This window comes from Dipodomys ordii, unplaced genomic scaffold (assembly GCF_000151885.1).
Source record: "Dipodomys ordii isolate 6190 unplaced genomic scaffold, Dord_2.0 Scaffold8, whole genome shotgun sequence".
NCBI lineage: Eukaryota > Metazoa > Chordata > Mammalia > Rodentia > Heteromyidae > Dipodomys > Dipodomys ordii.
This window is the reverse complement of record NW_012267224.1, coordinates 36320188-36337399: the sequence shown is the minus strand read 5'-3', so window position 1 is coordinate 36337399 and position 17212 is coordinate 36320188. Positions and strand designations below refer to the sequence as shown.

At 36.6% G+C, this 17212-nt stretch overlaps 1 protein-coding gene across 1 annotated transcript in view; it reads right to left on the bottom strand.

The window, feature by feature from the left end:
• The window catches only part of Ythdc1 (YTH domain containing 1), a 37835-nt gene that overhangs the window by 7201 nt on the left and 13422 nt on the right, over positions 1-17212 (bottom strand). Inside the window, exons 5-12 of the mRNA XM_013008939.1 lie at positions 13299-13388; positions 12803-12856; positions 11874-11968; positions 10038-10146; positions 9843-9960; positions 4843-4927; positions 3642-3808; positions 1047-1129 (exon numbers count right to left, since the gene is read on the bottom strand). Coding sequence (XP_012864393.1) covers positions 1047-1129; positions 3642-3808; positions 4843-4927; positions 9843-9960; positions 10038-10146; positions 11874-11968; positions 12803-12856; positions 13299-13388 — 801 coding nt within the window. The remainder of the gene's footprint in view (positions 1-1046; positions 1130-3641; positions 3809-4842; positions 4928-9842; positions 9961-10037; positions 10147-11873; positions 11969-12802; positions 12857-13298; positions 13389-17212) is intronic.

The window sequence follows — 17212 nt, the reverse complement described above, 5'->3', positions numbered from 1 at the left end:
TATAGAAAGTAACTATGTAACTTAATGGTATCACAGATTGTAAAATACAAGTTTTCAAATGTATCACCTAAGTGAATGGCCTAAATCATGCTACATATAACACTTAATTTTGTACCACAGAGAAGAGCAGAGGAATTATCCTGAGGAAAGTGTAACAGGACCTCCTTAAGACAGATGTTTACCTGCAGTATACACAGGACTTGCTAAGTAAACCATAGGTTAAGTTTTTAAAATGAAAAATTCAAAGAGCAAAACAAAATTGCAAAAGTTGCAAAAATGAAATGTTTGTATTTTAAATGAAAGAGCCATGGTAACAAATGAAAAAGGTCTTATTCGTTTCTTTTAGTAAAGATTCAAAAAACTAAAATGTAAAACAATCTGAACGGCCATGTTACTGGGGGGGAAAAAACTATCTGTGCTAGCTAGCATAACTTTTTATTTTAGAAAAGAACCAATTTACATCAAGAATCAGATACATAAGAAGTTCATAATGCTAACACCAAGTTCCAAGTGGACAATTTAATAACTACCACTGCGTTATCAATATAAAATCCCTTCTGAATAGTTTAATATTCCAGTGAAGTATAAACTAATTGAAAAGGTGATTTTAAATCACCAACCAATTATTTTCCAGGTCTCTCCAAAATAGTCAAGTGCTTAAAAAGGAAAAAAAAAAAAAAAGCTAATTTCAGTTTGCAATTAATGCTACATACCACATGAAACACCAAGTACTAAATGGAACAAAAGGCATAATAAAATTATAAGATTATTATGTTCCCTAACTACATTTCATCTTAAATGACATGTATAGACAAATTTCCATTTTTGCAAAATTAGCAATTTTATGTGTTAATAGATTATGATTACCCATACTGGAATAAACAATCTTAACAAAGTAGAACCACAAATAAGAATTATTAATGATTTCCTAAAAGTAGTCATGTCATAAATTTTCTTCATTTTTAGAAGTACAGGGTTATAATGTAAGTTTTTGTTTTATTTTAATAATTTAAAGTCAAATATCTGCAGGATTATAAAATATTAACCTGGTCTCTGGTGAAACTCAGGGGGATAGTCAATCCTTGGTTTCTTTCTGCTGTTATGAATATCATAATCTTCTGGTCGACGCCTACACAAATTAGACACATTAGAAATTAAACCAAAAACACCTGGGAGAACAAACATTAAAACAAGAGATTCTGACAGAGAAAAGTCCAAAGAATAGCCCATTGCTCCCTTCAAATTAACAATTTTTGGTGACCAACTTATCTTACAAGTTTTAAATTTTAATTCTTTAAATTAATCCTTATAAGCCAAAACTTAAATGCAAATTGCTGGAAATTGAGTATTCCCTGCAATCTCATGCCATCAGACAACCTCAAAGAATAATCTAACTGAAACACATAAATCCTGTTTGTGTAAAACACAAATCGTATTTTAGTAGTCTAAACAAAAGTAAATTATCTATCCTCAGACAAATGTTAGTATCAAGTTTGACAAAACATTAAAAAAATGAAACTAAATGAAATTGCCATTCAGGTGAAAAAGGTGTTGGAGAGGGAACAACCCATACCATCACTATACAATAGGTGACTAAAATCTATGTGTTCTGTCATTTTAAATTTAAGTCTAAACAAAATTTAAAATAAGTATTTTCCTCTAACTTGCACAAAGCTATACTTTTCATGAGCATAAAAGTTATAACCAGTTAAAATATCTTAATATTCTAAGAATTAATTTCTTACTATTTCTTAATTACAGTTATTTTTTCTATATTAACATTAAGGAATTATGGGAAATTTTTACAGAGACAGTGCCTTATAAAATGGCTTTTATAACTTGGCAAGTAGTGAATGGGACATAGTTTTAACAGAATTCATAAAACTAGTTCCAAGTATATTCTTTAGAAGCTGGTATTTTACTATTTGCGAGGGCTGCTCTTTAATATCTTCCATAAATCTTAATGGTTAATTTCAGACATCATGAAATACACTTCAACTTAGCATTTAATAAAAAGCTAAATAAAAACATATTCAAAATATTTAAGAAATAAACAGCTTTTTATCTTTAATATCAATAAAACTTCTAAAATAACCTGGCATCACTATTTTCCAGCTATTTTTTAATATTAACTGCTTTCATTAATTTTTTAACACAAGTTTACTCAAACTGCAAAGTTAAATCCAACAGTCCCAAGCCCCCCAACAGAATAACAGTTGCATCTACAATCAATACTAAGATTAATAGCTGGTTTAAAAAACAAACATACCGCTTTCTTGTAGTTTGGGAGGCATTTACGACCGGTCTAAAACATGATAGTAACAGTTCATATAGTAGTCCAACTACTGACTTTAAGCTGTATGCCACATACATAAATGGAGGCCCTGGCAGGCTTGAGGAGGAGGAGTGGTGTAATAAGTATAGTTTGCAGTCCATTGCAAAACTGAGGAAAAACTTCACGTGTATATATTGAATTGCACTGGAAACCTCTTAGCTTAAAACTTCAAAAGACATCTTGGTGCTCAGTCCTTTTAGGCAAAAAGTAAGGGGCTCTGCCAGGTTTCCTCCTACCTATTTGACAATGTCCTTTTTAGGCTCAAAGAAATGGGACTCTTGTTGGGTTATCTGTACCTACCACAGGATGTTTCCACCAAAAGGAAACTTAACCAAAGGTTTCATCCCATCAACCACATATCCAACAGTCTTTAGTAGAATATTTTAGGTTTAGCTGTATGCAAATCTATACAAGGGAAGGTGTTGGGTAGAAGGGATTAAATCAGTCCTTTGCAAAGACTTCTCTCCAATTCTGTAACAAGTTAAACCCCCTTTTCCTGGAAAATGCTGTTTAGTTCATAAGTAGTGATCAATAACCATGGCGATCCTCTAAAAAACACTTTTAAGTCCACAGGTACTGCCAGCATCTGGAAATGTTGTAAACAGACACAGCAACAGCCCTTCCTTTTGGTTTGTTGCCGGGTCTCCCAGGGCCACTTGATCCCCTTTGGAAAGAACCTATTGTTTTCAGAAGCTCAGCAAGATGTATGAATTCACTGGGCACATGTTAGAGAATATCTGGCAATGGGGTTAACACATCACGGTGACAAAATTTGAAAGTCCCAAATAATGCTCCTCTTGAATATCAAAATAACTTAAAACATTTTATCCTCTAAATGAGGCGTCATCTTCTGAAAAAATATTAGTGATCCTTTATAAAAGTCCCATATCTGATAAGGCTTATCCAGAGACACACCTGAAAGAAAAGGCTTTTTACAAAGTATTAACATTTTTTGCAAATAAAGACTTCCTCCTCTTCCTCTTTTCTAGCCTGTTCATAGCAACAAATGCCTACCTCGTTTCACTTGTGCTGTGTATTATCAGAGTACTAGCTAATCTAAACTCGTATCACTCTTTAGGAAAATTTTTTTTTGCATAAGGAAAGATCCCCATTTTCCTCTTGAAAAATGACTGAGACCAAGGTGACCATGTGAAATCCTCAATGAAGCCACAAACTAGTCCATGCAGCTTGATTTGAGGATTTTCTCTTTCTTCTTTACCGCAGGACAAACTTTTGACGAATCATATTCCTCCATCATGTTATCCTGATACATGTGCCTATTACCAGTCCAAAGAACGTTTCTAACCTTCCCACATCCCGGACTGGTTCTCGACGGGATGGACGTCCTCTTGATCTGGGCTGAGAATGCATTCTTCGCTTGTGGCGCATTTTATGAATGACCTGATACAAGTCAATACTTTCATCGGGGGGAAATAGAAGACAGAGCTGAGTTCCACATTCGAGTTCAATTTCCTAGAATAGGAGAGTAGCAGCAATTTATAAGACAAAAGCAGCAGAACACAAAATTTCTCATTCCCCTAATTCAAAAACAAAAGGCATAATAGAAGATTCTTTCTTCTCAAGGGTAATGATCAGGAGGTTCCAATAAGGTCTTGTTTTTTTCTTGCTCTGGTATATGGGTGTGCTTATGCATACGCACACATGTGCGTGTGCGTGTGTGTAGTGTATGTGGCATGTGCCAGTCCTGGAGCTTAAAACTCGGGGCCTTGATGCTGTCTCTGAGCTTTTTTGCTCAAGGCTAGCATGCTACCAACTTGAGCCACAACTCCACTCTGGTGTGAAGTCTCCCATGGACTTTCCTGTTTGGGCTCCTGTTTGGGCCATCTCCAAACTGAGATCCTAGCCTTCTGTGAATACCTAGGATTACAGGCATGTACAGTTGCACAGCTCTCATATGCAATTAAGGTTCACAAGATCTTTTGAAAGTATTTTCATGAGACAAGTACAGTGGCACAAATGTACCATCTCAGAGGCTGAGGGGGCTAGGGCAAAAGATACCAAATTTTAGGCCGCCTGAGCTACACAGGAAATTTTGAGACCCTATCTTAAAATATAAAAAGATTTTGTATATTATCAAACACATGACCTTCCATTCTATTCTACTGTATTCTAATCAAAGGAGTATTTCTCTGTACAAATACAAACACCCATGGACAAAGTCTTCATTTCATCTCAATAACCATCTAAGTGTGTTTGTCAACTACACTGACAAACTGAAATACACTAGATTAACGTAAGCTTCTAAAATCAAACCACTTTATAATTTCCCCTTTACTAATTAACATACCATATAAAAAGTGACCTGTATTTCAACATTAATAGATGACTCACTCATTGATCATGATACAATGATGAAGAATTTCAAATAATAATGTTTCACTTTTTCACATCTCTTTCAGAAATGATTTTAGAAATGTTTTTTAGTATATGCTTTTAACAGTTAACTAAATGTATGGATTTTTTGGGGGGGAAAAATCAAAACAAACCTGTCCATCACGTCCAATCTTTACTGGCTTGTGTTCATTCCAAGGATTGGTGAGATGAGCTGACTTAGTGAACGGTAATTCACGCCTAAATACAAAGTAGTATCAATTAAATCCTTTGGCAAATTCCTTTAAAATATCAAATTCAAAATTGAGGGTATAGTTACTAATTGCCTATGCCGTAACTATAAATTTTTACAAGTTGACCATTAAGCCAGATGAGTACTATATACAGTGCTCAAAAGCATATGCTTTGTTTCAACCCAAGCTCCCTTCTTTTGAAAGGCTATGATAACTTATTTTACTTTTACTACTATTTATAGAGTTTGTAAATAATGACATATATTTAATATAGCAGGGCGCCAGTGGCTCACACCTGTAATCAGTACTAGCTACGCAGGAGACTGAGGCCTGAGAATCACGGTTCAAAGCCAGCCCAGGCAGAAATGTCTGTGAGATTCTTATCTCCAATTAACTACCAGAAAACTGGAAGTGGCTTTGTGGCTCAAGTGTTAGAGCACTCGCGTTGATCTGAAGAGCTTAGGCATAGCACCTAGGGCCAGAGTTCAAGCCCCACAACTGACCCCCCCAAAAAAGATATTTAATATATTCCTTGTTCCCACATACTCGAAGAAAATTTTACCTATTAAAACTGACCAATTAAGTAGCTACTTGAACCTAGCTGCTAACACCAAATGAAAACAGAAATGCTCCCCAATCTTAAATTTAGAGCTGTTTTTCTAATTCCAATTTTATTAGTAAGAAAATATTCAATATTCAGTAAGACCCAAAGAAATGAGTTAAAAATTGAAGTTCATGTCTATAATAACTATTCAGCTATTACCTATTTAATATAAATACTAAATACTGAGCTGTGTGAGGCAAAATGGTCTCATAAAGGTAAAGAATATCCTATATTTTCTACTTAACCTATAGCACAATGCCAAACACAAAATGACACAATATGAGCAACTATTACCAAAAGTGAGTATGACTGACTAGATCATATTTATTATGAATAAATAAACGTCAAGTTATATAAATATTTTAGTGAAAGAATTCTCCATTACAATACAAATTAAACTCACCAAAGGACATGAACAGATGGGAAAGTTAAATTCACTGCAACTACGAACTTTTTTCCGTAAGTAAAAAGACTAATATAGCTACACCAAAAGAATAGAAATATCCAGAGGAAGAGCTCACTTTATTTTATTCATTGCTTTAGATTTTTCTTCTCCTTTTTTGGGGGGTCCGGTCATGGGTCTGAACTCTGGGTCTGGGCGCTGTCCCTCAGCTCTTCACCTCAAGGCTAGCGCTCTACCACTTAAGCCACAGCACCACTTCCGGCTTTTTTTTTCTGCTTATGTGGTGCTGAGGAATCGAACCCAGGGCCTCTTGCATGCAAGGCAAGCGCTCTACCACTGAGCCACTTTCCTAGACCCTAGGATTTTTCTTCTCAATTACCAATCTACAACAGTCATAGCAAAGTAAAAACATACTACAGCCAACAAAATATAGGAAGATCACAAATTACTAGAATTGTCACTACAAATATTAAATATCCAAAGTAAAGGCACAAGCAAAGCCAGATAGATCCATCATTTCAGGTTATATTGTGTCTAACTACATTCAAGACTACTTCCTGTTTGAACAAACTACTTATCTCAGATAGTATGTCAAAAGTGTGAAGTTATAGAAAATAATGATCAAATTAATTTAGAATTATTAGTCTATAGTCCGCACATTGTGTTTTTCTTTTCCTCTCAGAATCATACTTATAGAACAGGCATCCAGTTACATTTTAAACAGACATTACAGACTGATACAACTTATCTTTACTGTGCTCTATAAAACATGGAAAGAACTCTTTCTCTTTGCAAATGGAAAAAATCCAATGAAATGACAGAAGCAGTGATATAGAGTATTTTGGCTGTAATAAGGCAGTGAAAGAAAAAGGAGACAGGTCTTTTGAAATGAACCAGAAAGAAATGAGGGTAAAATATATCAATAAATGTAATTCTGGATGAATGAATGACACTATGCATGGTAGCTTTTCTCTGATCTAATTCCAGGTAATTCTAAGTCTTAATGCTTTCCTTTCTATCAGATAACATGCATTTTATCTTGTCGCAAACTTCCATGTGCCTACACAGGGTCATCCAGGTTTCAACAAGGTTGGGTTTCCAAGAATGTATTTTCACAATGATATACTACTAATATAGTAGCAAAATTTGGTCAACTGATCACTTACTACTTTTAACTTATTAAGTCTAGTTATTATTAAATCTGAAAGGTGTTTAGGTACATAGTGATTGTTATAGTTGAAAAGGAAAAATATTAGTAATTATTATCAAGAGTACTGAAAGTCAAATGAATTAACGTTTTATAAGAAAACTCAAACACAGAACATTCAAAGTAACTTTTATACTAAGGAATGTGAACCATTAACTATTATGAAATTACAACTGAACAGAACTTACGTTGTCAAAAATGCAGTTTTACTTTATACATTCGTAATATAGTAAACCAAGGGCATTAAGAGTATAATGAAGATTAAATAATCTATTAATAAAACTCATCTAAAACTAAAAAATTTATCCCTATAAAAAAAGTTAACAAGCCGGGCGCTGGTGGCTCACGCCTGTAATCCTAGCTACTCAGGAGGCTGAGATCTGAGGATCGCGGTTCAAAGCCAGACCAGACAGGAGAAACCGTAAGACTCTATCTCCAATAAACCACCACAAAACCGGAAGTGGCGCTGTAGCTCAAGTGGTAGAGCGCTCGCCTTGAGCTGAAGAGCTGAGGGACAGCGCCCAGGCCCAGAGTTCAAGTCCCACGACGGACCAAAAAAAAAAAAGTTAACAGAAGTAATATTCAAAACAAAATCTGCTACACCCTACCCAACATGTGTTATTTCTGTCTTCTGTTTACAATGTAGTACCACATCAAAATTAACTTCCAAATTTTGTTTGCTTTGGGCCTTATATTCAGACACAAATTCCAACACAAGTTTTAAGTGCTGCCAGGTGTTGGTGGTTCATGCCTATAATCCTAACTACTTAAAAGGCTGAGCTCTGAGAAATTGCAGGAAAGTCTACTGACTCTTCTATTAATGACCAAAAAAGACAGAAGTAGATCCATGACTCAACTGATAAAGCACTAGCCTTAAGCATAAAAGAGCTCAGAGACAGAGACCAGGCCCTGAGTTCAAACCCTAGGACCAGCATTTTTAAAAAATAAATAAAAGAAAATCATACTGAAAAAATAATTGCTATCAGACTATTTTTAAGTTTAAATACCTTAAGCACGTTTTTTTTTTTTTTGGGGGGGGGGTCAGTCATGGGGCTTGAACTGGTGTGTGGGCACTGTAGCTGAGCTCTTTTGTTCAAGGCCAGTGCTAGTGCTCTACCACTTTGAGCCATATTGCCACTTCTGGTTTTCTAAGAGTTAACTAAAGATAAGTCTCATGGATTTTCCTGCCAAGTGGGCTGGCTTTGGACCACAACCCTCTCACCTCAGCTTACCTCTAGTTATCTTTTCCCCTATGTACTGGAGATGAAAAGTGTGTACCACTTAGCCCTGCAATTTGCCCTGTAACTTTGATTAACAAGGGCCCACTGGAAGAGTCTCAAATTTTCAAACTTTTAATCCCCAGGCTAACATTGAATGGTGATATCGATTTCTGCTTCCCAAGTAGCTAAGATTATAGGTTTGTGCCACCAGATGGTTACTTTCCACTTCATTAAGGGCGGGTGGGGGGGGGTGGACTGGGGAGGTGGGCAAAGGTGGCTCAGGAGGGCTGACATCTGAGGCTAAAGGCTGAAAACTAGCCCAGGCAGGAAAGTCTGTGAGACTCTTATCTCCAATGAACTACCCCCAAAAAGCTACAAGTGGAGCTGTGGCTCAAGTGGTAGAGCTCTAGCCTTAAGCCAAAAAGCTCAGGAACAAAATTCAGAATCAAAGTTCAAGCACCAGGACTGGCATTAAAAAAAAAAAGCCAGGAGAAGCAAACTATAGCTCCTGCCCGTAATCCTATTGAGTAACTCAGGAGTATAAGATCTGAGGAGGAGGATTAGAGTTCGAAGTTAGCCCAAGCAGGAAAAGTCCATGAGACTTGTTTCTAATTAATCATCAAAATACTAGACATGGAGCCGTGGCTCAAAAGTGGTAAAGCTCCAGCCTTGAGCAAAAAAAATATAAAGGACAGCACCCTGACCCTGAGTTAGAGCCTAACTACCAACTCATGCATGCATGTATACACCATACTGCTCTCTGTTCCGGAATAGGAATAGCAATTTCCTTTATTTCTACTAACCAGTACCCTTCAAAATATTCTCTACTCCTGAATAGGAATAGCATTTTTCCTTTATTATTGCTAATCAATTCCCTTCAAAATCTAACATTCTAAGTTTGCTTGTAATTCACAAAAATTCCTTTTCCTTTTCAGATAATGTTGAATAGTTAACTAAGTAGTAGATTTATATATGCCATAAACAGTTGGCATATATAATTAGGTTTGTATGAACAATGATATAAAAGTTCATGTTCAAAATAAATCTGCTCATCTTTTTAACAGCTAAATCTTCATTCTGTTTCAAAAGATCAGAAGGCTAAAACACCATGAATTGCTAAATCCCTAAAAATAGTAATTGTTCACAACTAAATCAGCAGCCTCCAAAATTGTTAGCCAAAACAAGAGTATTTTCCCCACTCCAGAGTAACTAAATGACTGAAAATATGCAGATAGTCCAAGTAACTAATACATCTTTGCACACTGACAACATGAGCTAAAATGTGTTTTTATTGCAATTTAACTTTTTAATGCTGTTAAATCTCATGGCTTAATGTCATTCTAACAATGATACTCCTCCCAAATGGGCAAAAGTGATGGTACACGAGCAAGAGCAATAAACTAAACCTTGGTAGAATTTTATCCTTCCTAACTAGTAACCCATACATAACAAGTGCCATTTCCCTTGGCACTCAAGTGTTTAATTTACCTGCATATCCAGTCAATTTTAAAGACTCCTCCCAGCATTTTAGCACTCATTCCTGCTGGAAGCACCCAGTGTATAGGAGATCCTCCATGGTGCGATTCTGAAGAAAGTCTTGCAAACCCTAAGGGAATCATAAAATATTAAGTAGGTGTTGATGTAGTTAATGCTTTTATATATCCAAATTATTTCTATTCTTACCTTGAAATTTTCCACTTTCTCTGACAGAAAATATTAAGATAACACTCCTTGCAGATCTGAATGCAAGATTTAGTTTTTTCTCATTTACAGGCAGCGTAGACCATACACCCTATCCAAATAAAACAAGGAACATAATTTGAAATTTAACTGCAAATCTTCTCAGTCACATTACATGCTTAATTATTTCTACCTAAACTCGCTTCATGTAGGTTGAATACACAACGGACTGAGTTATGTGGTGTATCATTAACTCAAGATAAAAAGACTAGTAATACTAAGAAAAATAGAAAACTATTTCTTAGCTAAATTTTAACACTGTGATGTCAGTTTAAAAAGCTGTCACTCCATTTAAACTAAAAGCAACATCATAATGTAACAGCAAATATAACACATAAATGTGGTTTTGAATCTAAGAAGAAAATTAAGATCTTGTAGCATTAACAGTGGGCATCTTTTATTGTAAAGTCTGCACTCTGCTTTAAAAGCCAACTCTTTCCTTTTCTTCTAAATCCAAGTATAGTTCTAAAAAACAATTTATCCATAAAAGAATTATCTCTACATAAGCTCAAGACAAGACAAGCATCCACTAATACAAGCAGCAGTTAACTAAAGAAACTAACTATTGAAGTGTTAACACAATATGCAGCAATTGAAAATAAAAATAAAAATAAGCCGGTTGGCCAGGTGCTGGTGGCTCACGCCTGTAATCCTAGCTACTCAGGTGGCTGAGATCTGAGGATCGCAGTTCAAAGGCAGCCTGGGCAGGAAAATCTGTGAAACTCTTATCTCCAACTCCAGAAAACGGAAATGGTGCAGTGGCTCAAGTGGTAGAGCATTATCCTTGAGCTGAAGAGCTCAGGGACAGCACTCAGGTCCAGAATTCAAGCCCCACAGCTGACCAAAAACAAAAACAAAACAGGTACTGGTAGCTTATATATCTACAATTCTAGCTACTCAGAAAGCTGAGATCTGAGGATCATGGTTCAAAAGCCAGCCTTGGGCAACTGTCACACTTAGTTCCAATTAACCATTAAAAAAAAAAAAAATCGAAGTAGGGGCTGAGAAGGTGGCTCAGTGGTAGAGCGCTTGCCTTGCATGCCTGAGGCCCTGGGTTCGAATCTGCAACACCACATAAGCAAAAAGAAAAAATCCAGAAGTGGCGCTGTGGCTCAAGTGGTAGAGCGCTAGCCTTGAGCTGAAGAGCTGAGGGGCAGCGCCCAGGCCCAGAGTTCAGGCCCCACGACTGGACCCAAAAAAAAAAAAAATCGAAGTAGAACTGTGGCTCAAGTGGCAGAGCACTAGCCCCTTAAGCAAAGCAGCTTAGGGACAGAGCTGAAGCCCTGAACTCAAGCTCCAGAAAAAAAAAAAGAGAGAAGGGGACAGAAGAGAAGGGAGGGGAAGAAAGAGGGGAAAGGAGGGGGGGGGAGGGGAGAGGGAGGGAATTGGAGATGGAGAGGAGGGAAAAGAGACAGTAGGAGAGACAGGAGAAAGCTTAGGGACAGTTCCCAGGACCTGAGTTCAAGCCCATGAATGAGACACGGAAGGAAAAGGGGAAGGGGATGGCAGTTTTCTTTTTAAATCATATACACTATATAATCAACACAAAACATTGTGACTCCTAAAATCATGTTTAAAACACTTAAAATTCCTATCAGGTTTCCTAACTAGCCACAAACTAGATCCAAAGTGCAATTGGGCTTCAGAGTACTAATGCTTTTTAATTCAAGTGATATCTTGAGTAGCTGTGAGATTGAGATAACATAGTAACTTTTCTTGAATAAAGCCCATCAAAAGTTTTCAAGACTAGAACAGCTTCAACAGAACTGATGTTAATACCTTAGCTTTGGCAAGAGACACATTCTCATGGTTGTTACTCTTTATGAGGAAAAATCTTGCATCCTGAAGGACATATTTGAGTTTACTGGTTTGATCTGGAAAAAAAAAAAGAAACCAAACTTATTAATCATAAACCATCATCATAGTTATTACTATACTAAAATAAGCCCACCACAACCCAGCTAAATTTTAATACTCAACCTGGATAGCTAAGCCACAACACGTAATAAAACAAAGCTTAAGAGAAAATAACCAGCACTTTGCAAAAAGGTAAAACTAATCTAGTGATATTCCGATATACCAGATCCATACTTAAGTGTGGAAAAAGCTGTAAGGACTTTTCCCTTTTTTCCGTGTAACTTTTTATTTTAACTAAAAGTTTAATTTATTTATTTTTGGGTGTCAGTATCAAAAGGTTGCACTAAGGGCCTTCTGCTCTTCCCTTGGCTTGCTTTCTCACACCTGGTGTTCTACCTCTTGAACCATTCCTCCAGTCCTGCATTTTCCTGGTTAACAGGAGGTGGAATTTCTCTCTGTCTTGGCTGGCTCTGAACCTCTTCCTTTGAGCTCAGTGGCCTGAGGAGCCAGAATTAAAAGTAATCCACCAGCAACCAGCCCAAATTTTATATTTTTATCAGATTCACTTAAAGACTGGTAAAAGATCATTACACCATTTTATTTGTATATAAATACATATGCATTGTGTCCAAAAACTGAAATATTGTGAAATATTTGGTACTTTTCTGAAAGCTATGAAGTAAAAGGTATACATGGAGCATGGAGCTTTCTATATTACATTACTTTTCTTCTTTAAGAATAATATATCGGAACATTACTACATTAAAATCAACTATTAATGCAGAACCAATAGAGCAAAATAATGATTTCATGGAGCATGCAATGAAAACAATTTCAAATTTAAATGATACCTTTTCGGACAGCACGAACGGAAGATGATAATTTCTCATGCTTCTTTTCTGAACCTGTATTTAGCCAAAGTACATTTGTTCAGATTGAGTTTTAATAGAAATAAGACAAAATTTCTACAGTCTTGTCACATAAGATTCTCATTCAAGACAAATTAATCTTCCTGGCGCACCCACACACACAAAAAAGTACTTCTCTATGTGTACGAGTGTTTTGTTTTTTGGGTTTGATTTTTTTTTTAATGAATGTATTTGAACAGATTCCCACTCAGAAAACTAGTCACTGAATCATCATCTTCCACAAAAAGAAAAGTGAAAATTCCACTGAAGCAGTAACAGAACAGGATTAAAATAAGAAAAGTTTCCTCTAGTTATTACAGTTAACATGCCAAAAATTGATACTAATGGACAAGTTCACACTAAACTACAGCCTCCACACTTTCTAAAGCAGATTACATTGGAATCAGTCAGATATGACCAATAAAAGCAAACAGATTACCTGCATATGACTCTGAAGCAGAGCTTCCACTTCTATCAAAAACAATTGGTGATATGCCTCGAGCTCTCTTCCTTTCTTTCTTTTTCTCATCTAAAACAAAGAATTCCAAGAGTTTTAAAAATATAATAGAGTTGGGTCCCAATGGCTCATGATTATAATGCTAACTACTCAAGAGGTTGAGATCTGAAACGAGGTTTGGAGCTAGACTAGGTGACAATTCCCTGATACTCATCTCTAAGTAAACTAGTAAAAAGCAACTATGACATATGTAGGAACAGAAAAGGCTAAGTCCTTGAGTTCGAGCTTTGAACTCATTATTGGCATAATAGTGATAATAACAAAACATAGGTATACAAAGAGCCCATCACCATGTATCTGATTTTATATAGTCACTGCTTTTTTTTTTTTTGGGGGGGGGGTCCGGTGGTGGGGCCTGAACTCTGGGCCTGGGCGCTGCCCCTCAGCTCTTCAGCTCAAGGCTAGCGCTCTATCACTTGAGCCACAGCTCCACTTCCGACTTTTTTTCTTTTTGCTTGTGTGGTGCTAAGTAATCGAACCCAGGGCCTCATGCATGCAAGGCAAGCGCTCTACCACTGAGCCACCTTCCCAGTCCCGTCACTGCTTATTTCTTACCTCTCAGTTTCTTCAGGTGGTACTGCTGAAGGTACTGCCTAAAAACTAAGATGCCTTGGCTGGGCACCAGTGGCTCAGGCCTGTAATCCTCGCTACACTCAGGAGGCTGAGATCTGAGGATCATAGTTCAAAGCCAGCCAGGGAAGAAAAGTCTGTCACTCTTATCTCCAATAAACCACCAGAAAACCAGAAGTAGCGCTGAGGCTCAACTGGTAGAGTGCTCGCCTTCGAGTTGAAAAGCTCAGTGTTTTCACAATAAAAAACTTATTTAAAAAAATACATATGTATAAAATATACCTAAAGCTCAAAAAATTAACTCCCTGCCTCCCAATAACAAATCCTCAAAGAAACAACCACATCATTAATTTAAAAAAAAAAAAAAAGCAAAGCTCAGGACAGCACTCAGGCCCAGAGTTCAAGCCCCATGACTAACAAAAAAGACCATTTTTTCTTACCAATTCCAAGTACTGAGATAATTTGATCTCAGCATCCTGAGTAGCTTATATAGGCTTGATCCACTGGTACCCAGCCTGAGATCTCTATTACTGAGAAGATACTTTATTACTACTCTTGAAAATTAATTCTAGGACTAGCTATTTTTATGCTTTTTAAAAATTCTTTCAAAACATGACAAGTGCATATGTGTGTGTGTGTGTGACTATTTTCCTCTTGGATTATTTCAATGGCACAAATCAAATTAACCTTAAAAAGCAACATATTCACTGTTGTTCAAAGTACTAAAATGATCTGTCACTGGAATAATGCTGGAAAAATAACAGAAGCAGATGATCCTGTTTCCATAGCAGGCTCTGGACTTGGGCTTTTCTGGTTCAAGGCTAGCACTCATTTGAGCACGGCTCCAATTTCAGATTTTTGGTGGTTAACTGGAGATAAGAGTCCAGACTTTACCGCCTGGGCAGACTTCCAACTGGGATCCTCAAATCTCAACCTCCTGAGCTGCTAGCAATACAGGAGTAAGCCACTGATGCCTGGCATGAGAATTGTTTTTGTATGAATTATTTTTTAAATATAATTTTATTGTTACTATTAAGGTATTCTATAGAGGGGTTGCCATTTCCTAAGTCAGATAATGAGTACATGTTTTTGTTTTGGACAATGTCACACTTCCTTTGCTTTCCCATATTTTCCCCTCCCATTCCTACCTACAAGTTACATAGGTCATTTCTACATAGTGTATAAGTACACTAAATAACATGATTACATTTGCCCACCCTTTCTGAAACCCTCCCTTTCTGCTTTTGTTCACCTTCTCAGCACAAAAGAAAACCCAAAGCAAAAAACACTACCACCACCACCAACAAACTCATGTTTCTATTCATTGAAGTTTGTATGAGTTACTTTTAAGATTATGACTTCCTCCTCCATCAGTTTATCTGAGGTCAAAAGAAAGTCATCTGACAAAAAGCCAGTGTGTTGTTTCTTGTAAGTTACTAAAAATTCTGAGGGAAAAAAAATAAACTGGCAAAAAATAATGAAAGTATATTTTATTAAACAGCTCTATAAACTAGTTATTAAAAAGTTTGAGTAACTAGAGGCAAAACATGGGCTGGGAATGTGGCTAATGGTAGAGTGTTTGCTTAGCATGCCTGAAGCCCTGGGTTCAATTTCTCAATACTATACAAACAGAAAAAGCCAGAAGTGGTAGAGTGATAGACTTAAGCAAAAAAAAAAAAATCTCAGGGACAGTGCCCTGAGTTCAAGCCCAGGTCTGGGGGAAAACAAACAAAACCAACAATAACAAAAAAAAGTAAAGTAAATCAAAGTCTAGAAAACCTACGATACTAAAACTAACTATAGTCCCTTATATTCAAGAAGAAACATCTAATCAAGTTTCAAAAAAAAAATCAATCTCATTTTATACATTACAATAAGAAACTACAAGAAAACCTATCCTCTATATATTTAATAGAAGATCTAAAGCTGGTCGTTATACCCAAAGGACTTTCCAAGGAAAGGGAGAATAAGATAATCAGCTTTTAAAACTATAAATGTCTTCTATGAAAAGAATTTTAAGCCCGGTACCTGTGGGCTCATGCCTATAACCCTAGCTACTCAGGAGGCTGAGATCTGAGATCCTGGTTTAAAGCCAGCTCTAAGCAGGAAAGTCCATTATCTCCAATTAATCATTAAAAAACTAGAAGTGGTTGTATGGCTCAAAGTGGTAGAGCACTAGCCTTGAAAAGACCCTGAGTTCAAGCCTCATGACAGGGAAGGGGGGATAAAAAGAGAGAGAATTCTGGACTGGGAATGTGGCTTAGTGGTAAAGTGCTTGCCTAGCATACATGAAACCCTGGGTTCAATTCTTCAGTATCACATAAACAGAAAAAGCCAGAAGTGGTGCTGTGGCTCAAGTGGTAGAGTGCTAGCCTTAAACAAAAAAAACAAAGCTCAGGGACAGTGCCCAAGCACTGAGTCCAAATCCTAGGACTCACCAAAAAAAAAAAAAAGAAAGAAAGAAAAGAAAAAAAAGAAACAGAAGAAAGAAAAGGAAAGGGAAAAGGAAAGAAGAGAAAGGAAAAACAAAGAAAAAAAGAATTTGAATATCCATATTCATTTATTATAAAAGTATAGTCTCCCATTCAGTGTGAATGTCTTCCACATAAAATATTAAGTACCCTGCCGCATTACTGGCATTTCTAAAAATGCTTTTTAAAAATGCAAACCATTGCCAGGTGCAGGTGGCTCAAGCCTGTAATCCTAGCTAGTCAAGAGGTTGAGATCTGAGGATCACAGTCTGAAGCCAGCCTTGGGCAGGAAAGTTAGTAGGAGTTCAGGGACAGCACCCATAACCGGGAGTTCAAGCCTCAGGACTAGCATTAAAAAAAAAAAAAAAGCAGCAGCAAACCATTGCAACTCCACCCATTTAACTAAGTCTCTATTGCTTGACTGAAAATTTTTAAACTGTTCTTAACAGATACCAAAAAAATTAATTGCAAAGTATCTTCCCCAATGGGTAGTTTCACACATTCTTCACAGTAACTGAGCATTCTTTCATAGTGTCAATGTTTACTGGGGGAGGGGAGGATGGTCTTTTTTAAGACAAGATTTCACTAGTCACAATAGCCTTAAAATGGCGATCCTCCTGGATCCCAGGAAATTTACTTCCACACCTTGCTTATCAATGCATTTTTCATTATGAGACAAATCCCATTAGTTTGTAATAAATCTCATTCTCACATCAAACCCAACAACTAATCTCTGCATTTAGAAACTTTTTGGTCTCAAGTGTGTTCAAGAGTCTAGACCCTGAGAGACATTGT